Source organism: Hemicordylus capensis, chromosome 1 (genome assembly GCF_027244095.1).
Source record: "Hemicordylus capensis ecotype Gifberg chromosome 1, rHemCap1.1.pri, whole genome shotgun sequence".
NCBI lineage: Eukaryota > Metazoa > Chordata > Lepidosauria > Squamata > Cordylidae > Hemicordylus > Hemicordylus capensis.
Window position 1 is genome coordinate 11,311,447 of NC_069657.1, and position 17,402 is coordinate 11,328,848.

General features: G+C 45.1%; 1 protein-coding gene across 2 annotated transcripts in view; it reads left to right on the plus strand.

The window, feature by feature from the left end:
* The window catches only part of DAAM1 (dishevelled associated activator of morphogenesis 1), a 254,671-nt gene that overhangs the window by 83,294 nt on the left and 153,975 nt on the right, over positions 1–17,402 (plus strand). For both annotated transcript variants that reach the window (XM_053272446.1, XM_053272455.1), the window contains exon 2: positions 7,292–7,513. In XM_053272446.1, coding sequence (XP_053128421.1) covers positions 7,331–7,513 — 183 coding nt within the window. In that variant the 5' untranslated portion in view covers positions 7,292–7,330. The remainder of the gene's footprint in view (positions 1–7,291; positions 7,514–17,402) is intronic.

The following is a 17,402-nucleotide window of genomic DNA, read 5'->3' on the forward strand; positions in this document are numbered from 1 at the left end:
AGATGAACCACTTCCTGACAGCTTTTTAAGAGATACAGAATCAAAGCCCGCTTCTCTACATTGTCAAGTTAAACTTAATGGCCATGAAGTGTGGATGCTGGCTGGTTCTAGTTCTCCGTACACTATCATTTCTCATCTGCTTTACAAGAAAGTGCTTACTACATCAGAACTGCACCTGCAGCCTTCAGACATCCACCCATGGAGATATGGAGGTCCTCCTATTGCCAAAATGGATGCTTCACTGCTGTCCTGGAATACAAAGGGCATATTGCAGAAGGGAGAGTCTATGTGTCACAAAAAGGAGTCCCATATTGGGCTGAAAACACCAGAAAGATCTACAGATAGTGTTAGACCCAAATAGCATGGAACCCGTATTACAGATGATGGAGCATCCATATGCTGATATAACTGCCAATTTCTTGGACATTTTTGCTGATGCTCCTGGCACTGCCATACATTTCAAACCTAAAATTCTGATGAAGGCAAATGCAATACCTGTACAACACAAAGTGAGGAGCGTACCCATAGCTACCCATTGTGCTGGGTGGCAGTATCATACAGTGTGTGTTCACCTGCATTCAGAATGGGGCCTTCCTGATTCAACCTGAGCGGAATCTAAAATGAACTGAGTGGACATCCAAAAACCTGTGAGCGCACGCCTTAGAGGGAACAAAGCCCCAGAGGATCTTTTTCAATACAAAAGACTGCCCTTTGGATTAGCCTCTGCAGCTTTGGTATTTCAACGAATGGTGCATGCAATTTTTGGGACTACAGATGGCATCACTTTCAGGATTACAGTGATAGCAAAACCATTGAGGAGCATGATTCTAAGCTTTGTGGGGTATGCCTAGCCTAGCTTTGCGAGGGTGTTTTTGGTTTCTCCAGAAATTGGTATCTTGAATATGTCAACTGTGAAATGTTGAATCCCTCAGAAAAGTGAGTGGGTGTGTAAGAATGTGATTTAGAGCACTTATACACCTATGAAACACTAGATTTTGGAGTGCTTGAATGATTCAATGGAGACTGAACAACAATTGGGACTTCTTAATAGGCATCGCTCAATGCAAGTTGCATTGTGAAAGGCTTATTGATATCCACCTCAATGACTTCCTATATATCTATGTCTAAAGCACTCTTTCTTTCTTTCTCTCTCTCTTTCTCTTTCTCTTTCTCTTTCTTTTTCTTTCTCTCTGTCTTTCTTTTTCTCTTTCTTTCTTTCTCTTTCTTTCTTAACACCTCTGTAAGGATTACAAGACAATGGCCTGGTTCAGATGTAGAGTTGTGAAAGCCTGGAGGAAAACGGGTGGGGTGGAGTGTTTCCGTTTTTTTTTCTCCCAGGGAAAAAACCCTGTTTGTTCCAGTTCCCACGTGTGTATGTGTTATCAAAGTCAGTGCATTATCTATTTATTTTCACATGTATTGCTGCTGGGCACAAATAGCCCTCAGGGAATGCAAGAGCTCCAAAAAGCAGATGGTTTAAACCAGTGTTTCTCAACGTTTTTGGAGTCATGGACCAGTACATTATACATGCGCCGTTTCCTGGACCAGCAGTTAGTAAAGGGGTCACCACCCTGACCCCCAACCCCACCCCCAGGCACCCCCAAAAAACAATTTCAGGCACTTCTCTGGAGCTCATTTCCAGGCAGCCCTCACTGCTGCATAATATTCATTTCAAGGAAGTGAAATGAACATTATCCAGAAGCAAGGGCTGCCTGGAAATGAGTTCTGGATAGGTTCCGGTGGCCCCTGCCAGCCCAAAATTGGTTTTTTGGGTGTGTGTGTGTGATTTTTATTAGTGATGCCTCATGGACCGGTACCCAATGCCTCGCGGACCGGCACCGGTCCACGGACCGGTGGTTGAGAAACACTGGTTTAAACTCCCAATTGATGGGGACTGATCAGAGTGAGTCAACACAGCACACTGGTTGTGACACACTGTGCTAAACTATGGTCTAAGAGAACATGAAGGAACGCAAAGGCGAAGTAGGTGCGCACTCTCTAACCTCTTGGAGCTGTGCTTTGTTAGCTAACTATAATTTAGAATAAGCCTCAAGCAAAGGTTATTGTGGGTCCCAAACAATAACCTAGCACAAAATAAGGGGGTGAGGTGGAGGAGCTACAGGAGCAAGAAAAACCAAATTGGCAGAACTTTACGCTCTTTCCAGGTCTGAACAATTACATGGACATGGGGACATGCTGAATGCAATGTCTTTGCACCATGTGTCAGCTTCAACTAGAGCCCAAGCATCACATACGTTGGTGGTGGCACAAGGCTAGATGTTTTGGATGCTAGCTTCTGCGTCTGTCCCTCCCTCCTGCCCCGCTCGGCCATGAACTCCACGTGACACTGGGCAGTGACATCATTAGACTGCACCACTGCCTGTAAAGGGAGATAAGACAGCAGTGGCATGGTCTAATGGCATTCACTGCCTGTTATGTAGCATTCGGCAGTGACGTCATCAGACCATGCCACCACTAGGTGGGTGCAAAGGAGGGAGATTGGCTGCAGAGGGAGGCAGCTTGTGGTCCCTCATCCTGGCCACACCGGGCACCTCCTTGCCCTCTCCCCACTGGGCAGTCTGTGTCCTCTGCACACAACTGCCCAGTGGTAGATACCTGCCTGGTCTTATGCATGCTTTGTGTTCTGCAACTGCGACAACTTGGCGCCCAACATGGGGCCAAATTGTCACCTCGGGTGGATATCCCTTTACAGTTCAGCGTTTGTATAATCTGTGTACAGTCTGCATGGGTAGAGATCTGTATGCAGGTACAATAATACCCTTCCTGTCTGTGTCCTGCATTTCAAGGGGCCTGTACCCAGTTTACTTTTTAAAATGAACAGTCATTTGCACACAAATACGAAAGAGTGTACAGACGTCTGGACGCAGCTACAATATAATGGTCTGGATAGGGCTTAGGTCTTACTGGGAGCTTGGCAGCAGCCCTGTATGGGCCCTGAATAGAGGATTGTGATATAAATCCTCCTAACCAGCAAATTATGTGTAAAGCTTTGGCCATAACTGGGCTGATGTTGCAGCTTCAGGTGTACACCTTGCAAAATAATACACCTGTGCAGGAAACTTGTGTGGAAATGCCTGCCTCTATACCTAGAAGAGATGGAACAGGCTGCAGAGTTGATAATGACAAGTTCAGTGCATCTGCCATAAAGAAGCAACATTTCTTAGCAATGTCACTACTTACATATACTTCAGGGTAGCATGTGCTTTGCAGTAGAATTGGCTTGTGGCCCATTGCTCAAGTGCTTTTCTTTCTTGCTCTTTTTGGAAGTGGGGGGCTTTACTTCTCAGTAATGATTACCTGTAATGGGCGGGGGAGGGAGGAGAATGTAAATGGCTAACTTTAGCCATATAGAAATATGCATCCTCCCTCCATAAATTAATTTTTATGTGGCTGTAAAAAGAATGAAAGGGAGTTGACCAGAATGTATACTTTTGCTCTTTTAAAATGGTTCTCCGCATTCCATATAGTGCTAGCAGGATTCAGAAACACTGTATTAGAGGTGGAGACTGTATTAGAGGTTCTTAGTGGCACATGGTCTAATTTTGGTATGAAATGCTATTTGCATCTTAGGTTCTCTCCAATCATCCTAAATTCTTCTTTTCATAAGGTTTTTTTTTTGTGTTGAGCATTTTCTGCTTATGAGTCTCTGTTGTCTAAACAATGATTTATTCAGGCTGTATTCAGGTAATTGCAGAGATTTGACATGGTTTATACCAGGCCTTGACTATTTTTCTTTAGATTTAAGAGCCAGAAAACAGACACTTGACAAAATTACCAGACTTACTGACAGACCTTATAGTGGGGTAAATTCACTTCACTTCACCCCCTTTACAAGTAATATACTTAGAACAGAAACAGGGCAGCCTGGGACAGATAAAGATTTTATTAAGTAACTCCGCTTCTGAATATCCTAGTCCAGTTCTCAGAGTTAAATTTCTGGGTGCCATGGTTCCCTGGTACCTGGGATTTGTCAAGCCTGTGGCAAGGTTTCGCCTAGTTGAAGGAAAGAATTGGTGGAGGCTGCGTCTGGGCTGTACTTCATGGCAGAATGCACAGTGAACACTGCCTGAATCCCGCACCGTACTTACTAGAAGTTCAGAGATGCAAATGTAATCAAATTATCATCATCATCATCATCATCATCATCATCATCATCATTATTAATTTATTTGATTTCTCTACCGCCCTTCCAAAAATGGCTCAGAGCGGTTTACACAGAGAAATGATAGATAGATAGATAGATAGATAGATAGATAGATAGATAGATAGATAGATAGATAGATAGATAGATACGAAGGAAGGAAGGAAGGAAGGAAGAAAGGATAAGATAAATAACAAATGTCTCTGCAACTTCAAGTGCTCCGTGCTAGGTTGCATGATACGGAAAACTTGTTCACCAAAACTTGTTCACCAAGTATTCCCAGGGTGGAGACACTTCAGACACTGCAATATGTGAAGTGGGGGACTATTTTTGCAGGCACAAGCTTCCCCTTCATATGTTAGGGTAGTTGGCATGAGGACCAACACACTGCAAATGTCTTTTTGTTTTGCATCATGGGTTCTCACTGGCTAACTTGTCTTGGTGTGATTGGAAAGAGTTGTCCCTCCAGTGGGACGGAGGAGTCCAGAAGGACTGGATGGGCTCAGAAACGAGAGATTGTGGAGAAGGTTTGCAGAGATTTCCAGTAAGGGTGAGCAGTCTGGAATTTAATTCCAACTTTCTGTTGCAGCTCTCACATCTGCTCCCATTCGTTCAGGTGTAAGTCAGGCACTGCGAGAGTGAGTTATTTCTCCCATTTCTGTAATCGCAGATGCTTTAAAGATGAGTTTCCCTGCACTCATGTTACTCTGTCTTCTTTTTTTGTTTTTAATCTCGCCTGTGTTTGATGTTTGGGGAAGCAGGGAGTGGTGTGGAGAAAACAGGAGCTCACCGAAAGCAGCCACTACTTTGTGGTTTTCTTGAATCAACTACCCAGACCAGCTGGCGTAAGAACAGAAGGAGGGAGAGGCCATTGCGCCCTTTAAGCTCTGGGCTTTCTCCTTCCTGAGGAGAAATGGCTCCTAAGCAGCATCTCATGAGAATTCTGGAGGAATAAGCGTGGTAGCTGTGAAAGTTCATAGAAAAGAAGAAAACGGTCTGCAGCATCAGCTGAATGAGGAAAGAAATGGCAGGGATAAGCAAGGGTACCTTCGCAGCTAACTTTTCAAGCTGTGCTAGTTTTACTTTGGCAATGAAGTCCTCATCTCTGGCAACTTTTAAAAAGGCACTGAAGACACATTTATTCACCGAGGCTTTTAATTACACTTATGGTTTTAAATGTTTGATGATGGTTTTAAATGATTTTAATGTTAATGATTCCAGTGTTTAAATGCTTTTAATTGTTTAATTGATTTAGTTTTGATTTTAATTGTTTTGTTTTTGTTTTGCTGTAAACCGCCCTGAGCCATTTTTGGAAGGGCGGAATATAAATCAAATAAATGAATGAACAAATAAAGATAAATAAAGTAGCTTTTTGCTGTCCACTGAAGGTGGTAGTGAAGACTGTTTCTCTCTGTCCCTGGACAGAGAAGGAAAATAGTGGCTATCCTATGCAGAGGAGGGTTCTGCTTCCCATAAAGATACTGGCTGACATGCTGCGCAGCATTAGAAATAGGAGCTGCATTGGTGGAAGAGTCGCCATTGCAGGTCCACACAGCATGTTGCCAAGCAGGGAAATGCGGGCAGAGTGGGGAGTGGTTTCAAACATTTATTTATTTATTTATTTATTTGATACATTTCTATACCGCCCAAAACACAAGTTCTCTGGGCGGTTTACAAAACAATAAAAACAGCCAATAACAGATGAAAACATTTCAACAATTAAAATGTAAAAAGTTAAAATTATTAAAACACAATTAAAACAGTATCTAATTAAAAGCCAGTATCTAATTAAAAGCCTGGGTGAACAAATGCGTCTTGACTGCCTTTTAAAAAGTTGTAAGAGATGGGGAGGCTCTTATTTCAGCAGGGAGCACATCCCAAAGCCTCGGGGCAGCAACAGAGAAGGCCTGTCCCCGAGTAGCCACCAGAGGAGCCGGTGGCAACTGCAGACGGACCTCTCCAGATGATCTCAATGGGCAGTGGGGTTCATAACAAAGAAGACGTTCTCTTAAATACCCAGGGCCCAAGCTGTTTAGGGCTTTATAGGTTAGAACCAAAACCTTGTACTCTGCCTGGAAACTTACCGGCAGCCAGTGCAGACGTTTTAAGATAGGAGTGATATTCAAACATCCGTTTGGATGGAGGAGAGAGCAGCAAAAACTGTCCCCCCCTCCACCCAACCCAAGTTCCCTGCTCAGTGACATGCTGTGCGGAGCTGTGATGCTAAGTGATAGGAACATAGGAAGCTGCCTTATACCAAGTCAGACCATATCATGGTCAGTATTGACCATATTAGCTCAGTATTGTCTACACAGACTGGCAGTGGTTTCTCTAAAGTTGCAGGCAGGAGTCCCTTCTGGCCCTATCTTGGAGATGCCCAGGAGAGAACCTAGAACCTTCTGTATGCAAGCAAGGAGATGCTCTTCCCACAGCAGCCCCTTCCCCTAAGGGGAATGTCTTACCGTGCTCACACATGTAATCTCCCATTCAAATGCAAACCATGGTGGACCCTGCTTAGCAAAAGGGACAGTTCATGTTTGCGACTACAAGGCCAGGTCTCCCCACTTCCAGCAGTACGTATTTTGAGGCAATGGTTGTGTGGAAGAGGCTTCACAGAAATAAGACCTGATCGTTAAGGAGCAAAAGTTTAAAGAGGTAGCCACAGCTGAATTGATAAGGTACATAGGAAACTGCCTTCTACTGAGTCAGACCATTGGTCCATCTAGCTCAGTATTGTCTACACAGACTGGCAGCGGCTTCTCCAAGGTTGCAGGCAGGAGTCTCTCCACCCTATCTGGAGCTGCCAGGGAGGGAACTTAGAACCTCCTACATGCAAGCAAGCAAGCAAGCAGATACTCTTCACAGAGAGACCTCATCCCCTCAGGGGAATATCTTACAGTGCTCACGCACGTAGTCTCCCATTCAAATGCAAACCAGGGCAGATTCTGCTTAGCAAAGCTGACAATTCCTGCTTGCTACCACAGGTCAGCTCTCCTCCCCAATGTGGAACAGGCTTCATAAAGTGAGCTGGAAAGGGTAAAAGTTCCAACGCGGTCCAGTAGCTAAAGGGTTGAAAGCCAAAGCTCTAATGCGTTCTCTTCTCCCCCTTCCTTTTTTGTTCCCTTTTAGGTTTTAGTGTCTAGAGAAGGAGACTCGAAGGGTTTGGCCATGGCCCCCAGGAAGAGGAGCGGGCGAGGGATTTCGTTCATCTTCTGCTGCTTTCGCAGTAACGATCATCCCGAGATCACCTACCGGCTGCGGAATGACAGCAACTTTGCCCTGCAGACCATGGAGCCTGCCTTTCCCATGCCTCCGGTGGAAGAGCTGGATGTCATGTTCAGCGAGCTGGTGGTGAGTAGTGGCACTCTTACATTGGTTTCTCCCCTGCCTCCAACAAACCATCCCATTTTTGCAAGGGGTATATTTGAGAAGAAAATGGCACAAGTGCGGCTGTTGCAGTAGATATACTGCAATCTACTGGTGTGCATGTGTTATCTGAGATTGTGCCTGAAGATGGTGAAAGTTTTAGGCACCTTTCCCCCTCAAGCAGAAGGGGTCATGACTGTCTTGAGGAAGTATTCTTCAAGCTGAAAAATTTCCCACTCTTCTTGTTCAAGCCCTCCCAGGCAACCCTTGCCTCTGAGTTCCATTAGCTCCATTTTCTGCATTAGTTAAATGGCTTGGAAAATGTCTCACATTTGCTGGGTAAGCTTGCTTTGCTTTTTCTGACCACGGTCCAAAATATTATGCAGCGTTGGGAGGTTCTACTTAAAGTAATGCCTTGTGACACGGCCACACCCATTGGCATTATTATGGCAGCTTGGCACCTCTAATGAGCTTATTTCACTATTGCATGGGAACAAAAATACTGCCTTGGCTTGCAAAGATAAGGGGACTTGAAATATGCTCGAAGGTGCTGAGATGAGCACACTGAAGACTTTGGTAGAGCAGGTGAAGCTCCAGAATTTGTTGACGTGTCCTCTTAGTTTGTGAACATTCACCTCCATTTAATTATACTAATTTGGGGGGGTTTCACACTCTTCGTTTTTTTCTTCAGATTTTTGTGAAACTGACTTATTCACAGGAGCTTTCCCAGACAGCAGGCTTTACCGCCAGTTTACTGCGGGGTTGAAGTTGCCCCCCAAAACTGTTGCAAAAAGTGTAATATTTTTTACCCCAGATATAAATCAGGCTACACTCTTAACGCACACTGAAAAACCCAAATTGTGTGTGAAGTTTGCAGGGACTCCTCGATAGCTCACAGGGACTTGGGGGCAAATTTGCCAAAATGTGAATGCACAGTTCCGTTCTGGAGGAGAGGTGAACTAAAAGCTGGGTGTGAGAAACTTCTCAGTGACCCTGAGTCTGCTGGTACCTTCTTCTCATCTACAAGTGCCCTGGATATGCATCCATAAGGATAATAACATTTCCCACTCTTTTGGAAATAGATATATTATATATTTATTTATTTACACAGTCAGACAGGTGTTATTGACTGGTTTGTTTTATCCAGACATCGAGTCCTTCCCAAGGACTTGGGATGGCTGAATTTTATTGTCAGTGTTGTTGCTGTTATAGATATCGTTGCAGAATATAGGCTGTTCCCAGTAAAGCTGCTTTTTGTAATTGGCTGATGGTGATTTCTGTGGCCCCTATGGTGTTGAGGTGCTCTTCAAGTTGTTTTGGAATTGCACCTAGGGCGCCAATTACCACTGGGATTATTTTGGTCTTCTTCTGCTACAGCCTTTCAATTTTTGAAAGGTTGTTGTTATTTACTTACTTTATTTATTTGATTGATTGATTGATTGATTGATTTCTATACCACCCTTCCAAAAATGGCTTAAGGCGGTTTACACAGAGAAATAACAAATAAATATAAGATAGAATACCATGCAAAAGGCTTGTAAACAGCCTAAATTTACTTAACAAAAAGTCTTGTGGCACCTTGGAACTAACACACTTGTTGTAGCATAAGCTTTTTGTGGACTGCAGTCTAGTTCATCAGCTGCATGAAGTGTTATCACACGTGTGTGTGTGTGTGTGTGTGAGAGAGAGAGAGAGAGAGAGAGAGAGAGAGAGAGAGAGGGGAAATTTGTAAATTGTGGGGTCAAATAGCTGTTAAATGTGACAGATATAATTCACTGTCAGTTCTTATACATCAGCGCTCAGGGTACATATTGAGACTTTTGTGTGTCCTGGGTTGAAGCTTTCACCTGGCAATAATAACTTCAGAATTCAACACATCGTTGCTAACAATGGTAGATTTGCCTGCAGTGGTCGAATTGCCAGCAGCTGCCAGGTTTATGGAAACCATAAGAAACTTGGGTTTACATGCTACAGAATTTGCAAATTCGCGGTGGCCCTCCATATATTTCAGTTTTTGACACAGCTGAGGTCATACAGATTTCCAGACCCTCTTGAAAAACAAGGCACAGCTCTCTGTTGCCACTGCCAACCGCAATAAGGTTTTCTGCGTGGGACACTGTTTGCATAGCCTTCAAACACTGGTAGCTTTTAACTTGTTGCCCAAAATAGTGAGGAGGAGTGTGTGGTTTGATAACATTGTCATAAACACGCATGTCAGTTTTATAGAGCCATCCTATGCGTGTCTGTGTGGAAATAAGTTTTATTGAGTTCAGTGGAGTTTCCTCTTGGGTAAGTGTGTGTAGGATTGAAGCCTTCATGTGTACATTTGGAGAGGGCAGATTATAATTGCAAACCTCCCAGCTGATGTGGGCTGGATACAGACGTTTATCAAATAGGAGCTTATTATTTGTTAATTCAGTTGTACACATTCTCCTTGGTATTTGAGGGAATTTGATCCTCCCCCTTCACATGAACAGTAATCTAAAGATGTTGGAAGCAGCAAAATTCTCACTACTGGGCATGGCAAGTGTGTGTGCGTGTGTGTGTACGTACACACACACACACACACACACACACGGTGTAGTGTCGAACAAAAGAGACTGGAGTTCAAATCCCCACTGGGTGATATTAGGCCCATTCACACATTATGTTCAATGCTTGTAGTACGAGTGTACAGTGCACACTGGAACGGATCTATACACAAAATATTGTGTTGAACACAGGTACAGCAGTATGCTTCCTAGCTGCATCATGCATTTGAGAGGCCTGTACCCAGTTTCACTTTTAACATGAATGCAGGTACAGTCATTTACACAAACAGATGTCCAAGTGTATAGCATAATTTCTGAATCGGGCTATTATGGTTGGCCCAGCTTACTTCATAGGGTGACTGTGAAGATACATTGGGAGAAACTCATGTTCTCCTTCGAGAAGTTGGGCACTTACATATGTGAAAAGTTGGTTTGGCAAGTGGTTACATGTTCGTCATGTTGAGTCACGGCTGAGTAAACCAGTTATCTGTATTTGCTCCAGAAGAATTAGTGAGGAAGCCGCAGGAGTATTCTGGTAGCATGAAGGACCTGCACCATCTTTCTGCTGCTTGAAAAGTTGTGTTTCAAGATTGTATTGTTGAGTCTGTTAGTGGAAGCCAACTTAATTTGGCCGAGACTGAGAAATAGTTTGTGAACGACACCAAGCTGATTTTTCTTACTTCTCGGCATGTCCTGACTGTGTGGGGTGTGTGTTTTTGCCTTAGTTAAATGGCTTGGAAAATGTCCCACAGTTGCTGTGTAAACTCACTGTGCTTTTTCTGACCATGTTCCAAAACATTATGCAGCTTTAGGAGGTTCTGCTTACGAGAATGCCTTGTGACACAGATACACCCACTGGCATTAGGCGACAGCTTGGCACCTCTGACAGGCTTATTTTGATATTAAATGGAAACAAAAATATTTTATTACCTTGGCATGCACACAAAAGGAGACTCGAAATAGACTTGAATACTGAAGACGAGCATGCTGAAGCTTTTATTAGAGCAGGTGAAGCTTCCGGATTTGACAGTAAATATACACTTGCTACTTGAGCAACTTCTGTTGAGTGAAAAAGACACTTTTGGACAAGGGTGGTTCAAGATATAATTTACTGCCGGCAGCAAAGGACAGTATGGTGCTCTCTCTTCTCATCTGCAGGTGGGCACACCTGTGATGACAGGAGGACACTGTTTCAGGTGGAGAACTAATCTTGTGGTAAAGTGTGCTGTCAAGTTGATTTTGCCTCCTGGCACCCGCAGAGCCCTGTGGTTTTCTTTTGGTAGACTGCAGGAGGGGTTTACCATTGCCTCCTCCCACGCAGTATGAGATGATGCATTTCAGCATCGTCCTGTATCGCTGCTGCCCGATACATGTGTTTCCCCTAGTCTGGGAAACATACCAGCGGGGATTTGAACAGGTGGTTCTGCTTGTTCGCCAAGCATTTCCCTGCTGTACTACTTACGGTGGCTCAGTCTTTGTGACAGCAAACATGAATTGTACCCTTTGCTAAGCAGGATCTGCCCTGGTTTGCATTTGGATGGGAGACTACATGTGTGAGCACTGCAAGATAGTCCCTGGGGCCGCTCTGGGAAGAGTACCTGCACAGTTACATGCAGAAGGATCCAAGTTCCCTTCCTGGCATCTCCAAGATAGGGCTGAGAGAGACTCCTGCCTGTGACCTTGGAGAAGCCGCTGCCAGTCTATGTACTCTGGTCTGACTTGGTATAAGGTCAGCTTCCTCTGTTCCCATGCTTGCTGCCCCATGCGCCGTTCATCACAGCCACCCCAAGGCAACCTCCCTCTGCTCCACGGAAGGGATATTCTTGCTTTTGGAGAGTATATGCTTTGTACTAAACAGAACTTTTGGTTCACCTTGCATAGTGATGTTTGTTCTTGACTGACAGTGCCTCTCCAAAGCCTCCGGCAGGGAGGTCTCTCATTCCCTGTTACCTGGCCATTCAACCCCAGATCCCACAGACTGAATGTCAGACTCACTGCATTCAAAGTATCTCCTCTACTACTAAGATGTTGTATTTAGGATTCCAGCTAGATTATTTTTTTAAAAAATAATGCTTCTATTTGGCTGTATTCTCCTATAGATTTGCTTTGTGGCTAAGCCTTCAGCTGCTTTGAGTTCCTTTCGTAGCAGGCACTGTACAGCATTTCAGAAGAGAAAAACTGAAATGCTGTAGCAAGATGGCTGGCACAAAAGTCTTGTAGCATTTGGATTCGACAGATATCTTAATCAGCCTGCGTTTAATTAAAAAAAATCAGATTGTGCCTCATGATGTAGGGAGAGCTTCCATATGAGTCAGTCGTTTTAATTACAGTCAGAGACCAGAGACCAAGTAGTTATAAACATACAATGGAAATACAATAAAACATCAGATAACATCACATGAATGAATGAATAAATAAATATCCATTATACAACTAGTAAAACTATCACCTAAAAAGAGCCTACTCCTAGACAATTAATCAAGAAAAAACAATATATCAGCAACCTGTTCACTGGTGGTATTAACGTTATCGACAGAACCAGAGAATTAACACCTTAACCTATTAATATGTTGATTGGTCAGTGCATCTTTTCTGAATTCTGCAGGCAACTACACAGAATCTAGGAACGTTAAAGGAAACTTCAGGCTTTTGATCAGAACCATATGAGAGAATAGTATATCTGAGCATTTCAAACCAGAAATACCAATTTATCCCAAACTGTATTCAATTCTCAGTATTTGTAAACCAGATTCTCACTCAAGATGGGCTGGCCATGTTTCTGTTTCAGTGGGGAGCAAATCGCATATCTTGCTTGGCATCCAGACCAGTGTTCCCTCTAACAGGGATTCCCAGATGTTGTTGACTACAACTCCCAGCATCCCCAGCTGCAATGGCCTTTGGCTGGGGTTTATGGGAGTTGTAGTCAACAACATCTGGGAATCCCTGTTAGAGGGAGGACTGGTCCAGACTGATGCTGCACTAGTGCAAGGACGTTGTGCTAGCTAGTTCCACTAAACTGAGAGTTTGCATTCCAGACTAGTGTTGTGCTGGTACGACAGGGTGCGCTTACACCAGCTGTCCTATGCCTTCTGTTCCTCCTCAGTCCATATATGTTTCAGGGAATGATGCAAAGCTATTCGCTATCCCTGCTGCACAACATTTACGTAAGCGGGCCGAGTGAGCAACTTTGAGCAGCTGCTCAGCAACTTGACTTTCTTGCTTACGTGCATCATTGTTGCAGTAGTGCGGTTTTAGTCTGGGTGCTGGCCACGGTCTTTCCCAAGATTACCATGCCTGAGATGAGGTTTTAAGTTATGCTTTAAGTTATGCAAACCTAACTCCTTGGGGGTACATCTTTGTCTTCACGAATGTTTTATTTTGTTTTTATTCTGTTGTAAACCGCCCAGAGATGTAAGTTTTGGGTGGTTTAAAAATGTTTTAATAAATAAAAAATTAATAATAAATATGTCAGTGCAGAATAATTCCTGAGGAGGACAGAAGATATAATGAGGAAATTGTATCTTTTAAAGATACTTTGATTGATTGATTGACTGATTGATTAAGTGCCATCAGGACAGTGTCTACTCTTAGTGACATGTAGATGGATTCTCTCCAAGATGATCTGCCTTCAACTTGGCCTTTAAGGTCTCTCAGTCATGGTGCATTCATTGCTGTTATAATCAAGTATATCCACCTTGCTGCTGGCCATCCTCTTCTTCACTTTCCTTCAACTTTCCCCTGGAGCTGGGTCTTCGCCTAATGTGTCCAATACTACTTCATTTTATTTAATTATTTAGAATATTTATATACCGCTCAACAAAATGCTTACAAAGCAATACAGTAGATTACACTCTAGAGAAATGGAAAAAATAGTTTGCCCAAGGGGAGTTCCGTCTTTTAAAAACACGCACGCACACACACACACACACACACACACACACACACCCATAGGTAGCTGCCTTCTACTGAGTCAGACCATGGGTCCATCTAGCTCAGTATTGTCTACACAGAGTGGCAGTGGCTTTTCCAAGGCTGCAGGCAGAAGTCTCTCTCAGTCCTATCTGGAGAGGCCACAGAGGGAACTGGGAACTCTTCCCAGAGCGGCCCCATCCCCTAAGGCACAGTTTCTTAACCTTTGGGTCCCCAGATGATGTTGGACTGCAACTGTCATCATCCCCAGCCATGGCCTTTGTGGCTGGGGATGATGGGAGTGGTAGTCCAACAACATCTGGGCTCCCAAGTTAAGAAACCCTGCCCTAAGGGGGATATCTTACAGTGCTCACTTGCAGTGTCCTACTCAAATGCAAACCTGGGCAGACCCTGCATAGCAAAGAAGACAATTTATGCTTGCTGCCACCTAATGGTGCAGCGGGGAAATGACTTGACTAGCAAGCCAGAGGTTGCCGGTTCGAAGCCCCGCTGGTATGTTTTCCAGACTATGAGAAACTCCTATATCAGGCAGCAGTGATATAGGAAGATGCTGAAAGGCATCATCTCATACTTCATGAAAGATGGCAATGGAAACCCTTCCCACCAAAGACAACCACAGGGCTCTGTGGTCGCCAGGAGTCTGACACCAACTCGACTTATGCTTACCATAAGGCTAGCTCTCCTTCAGCACCAGCACAGCCACTGGAAAAGACACTGTGTTGCACTGAACAGGGACAGTTGCTCTCTCCTGGCTTAAATACAAGAGTCACCACTTTCTGAAAGAGCCCTCTTTGCCAAGTCAGCAAGGGTTATGAATGATAAAGCTTGTGCCTCAGCTTTTCCTGCCCCTCCTATTGGGTTTCCAGTTTCCTGAGCTGAACAAAGTGGCCCAAACATACACACACACATACACACACACACACACACACACACACACCAGCAACCCTTTCAGTGGCAAGGCGGCCTCTCCCTTGCCGCAAGCCCCTTAAGTGTGAATGGCCGCACGCCCGGGCGTTGTAAGGCTGTTGCCGGCAGTTGGCCCAAAGCTCCCTTGGAGGGCAAACGCCTTGTCTCGCCGTCTGCCGGGCCTTGCTCTGCTTTTGCCCCCACACAAGCAGGCATGGCTGTCGGGCTTTCCTTTCACAAACAGCAAGCAGGACAGACTCTGCTCTTGTTGCTGTGCGGTGCCCAGCTGCTTTGGAAACCGCTCAGGTTGCCGGAGCAACCCGCAAGGTTTCCCTGAATGGATGATGGGACACGCCTTGTCGACTTCCAGTATTTGAGGGTTCCCCCCCCCCGCCCTTTCCTGCAGGATTAATAGTATCTCAAGACTGCAGGATCAAATAGGAGAGGGACGGCAGGTTGGGTTGGGAGCCGCGGAGAAAGCTTTGTCAATGTGCAGGCAGGAGATCTTCTGGCAGACGACCAGCTGAACACCACAGTGCTGGGCAGAGCAGATCGCTGGATGTGAAAGGCTTGTCTTGCTCCCGTCCTCTCTTTGTGTGGCAGCTCCATCTGGCAACGGCTCCCACGTAATATCACCCATTCATCTGTCCGTCAAACTGCCGAGCACTACTTTCTTCCACCAAGTGAAGCACACCGCGTTTCGAGATGGCTGCCATTTAAAATGCAGGCGTGTTTGCACAACGCCACTCCTGTGACGGGCGGGACGGACCTGGTCGGGAAAGGCAGCTGCACACATACGCTAGCCCCGTTCAGGCATTGGATAAAGTGAGGAATACCATCTGCAAAACTTTTAAAAATAATAAAATAAAATAAAATAAACAACTTGCAGAAGAAATAACTTTTATTGGGCAGCAGATTTTTTTGTTTTGTTTTAATGGAACACCTTTTTAGTTGAGTTCTTGAAGTCAGATTGCTGAAGTGTTTGGAGTTCTGCTTCTAGTGGATGCCCTTTAGCCAGGGTATCTGGATGCTTGAAGCAAGGCACCAGATGCTGCAGCATCCTGTCCCCTCTGGGTCTTAAGGTGTGGCGGGGGCGGGCAAGCCTTCAGAGGTTGGATCGGGAGCTCCTGATCTGAGCCTTGCAGGCTTTGAAAGGAGCACAGAGTGTGGAGAGGAGGCTGCTGTCCCTGTTCTGCTCCTTCACCCTGCCTCTGGAAAAGGCTGAGGGTGAAAAGGCTGAGCTAATATTGGCAGGAGGTGGTATACAGGAACACAGGAAGCTGCCTTCATTAGAGTCAGACCCTTGGTCCATCTAGCTCAAAATCGTCTACCTAGGCTGGCAGCGGCTTCTCCAAAGTTACAGGCAGGAGTCTCTCTCAGCCCTATCTTGGAGATGTCAGGGAGGGAACTTGGAGCCTTCTGCATGCAAGCATCCAGATGCTCTTCCCAGAGTGGCCCCATCCCCTGAGGGGAACATCTTAGAGTGCTGCTCACATGTAGCCTCCCCTTCAAATGCAAACCAGGGTGGACCCTGCTCAGCAAAGGGGACAATTCATGCTTGCTACCATAAGACCAGCTCTCCGCCCATGATTCCTGCCCAGCTTCTCTGTCCAGCTTCTCTGCCCTCTGCCTTTTCAAAAGGGTGGGACGCAACCAGAAATGGAGGAGGAGGGTGAAGCAGCATCTGATGAATGCACTGCAGCCATCAGGATAAATTTGGCCAGGGTGGCGGTGTTGGCTTAGACGAGGCAAGCAGCTGCTCTAGCACCTGAGGAAGCCCATTCACCCAGCCGCATGAGCAGACCAAGCCGCCTGTGTCTTGAGCTCAGACTGCTAGGCTTGCTGATATCCATTCCTTTGCCGAATACTTGCCCCCAGTCCAGTCAAGCTGATGTTGTGCACGCTAGCTAAGAATTCATTGGGCGGCCTTGAGCAAATTTGTTCATCCTCTTCTATGATCGGAGCAGTGGCGGACTCCCCCGCAGGGTTGTGATGAGGAGCAACCACAGCCCAATTCAGACATTATGCCGTATGAGTGCACAGCGGCCTTCCCTGTAACAGGGATCTCCAGAAGTTGTTGACTACAACTCCTATAATCCCCAGCTGGATTTGTACATTTTGGGAGTTGTAGTCAACAACATCTGGGAATCCCTCTTGCAGGGAACGCTGCTGCAAACTGGTACATATCTTTGTGTGAGTGAGTTTATTAAGAGATTTAATATACTGCCCAATCCACAGACTTAGGGTGGTGTACAAACAAGAACAGCAGCCGAGATTTTAAAAGCAAACAAAAACTAAAGGAGTGACGGTACCTGTGTTCATTTTGAAAGTGAACCTGGGTACAGGCCCCTGAAATGCAGGATACAGATAGGAAGTGTTCTGCCGTACCTGTTTTCAATGCATAATGTATCTATGTGCAAATCTGTACCTGTGTACACCGTGTGCTCATTGCATGAGGTATTCAACATAATGTCTGAATAGTGTCAATCTGCTCCATCCAAACACAC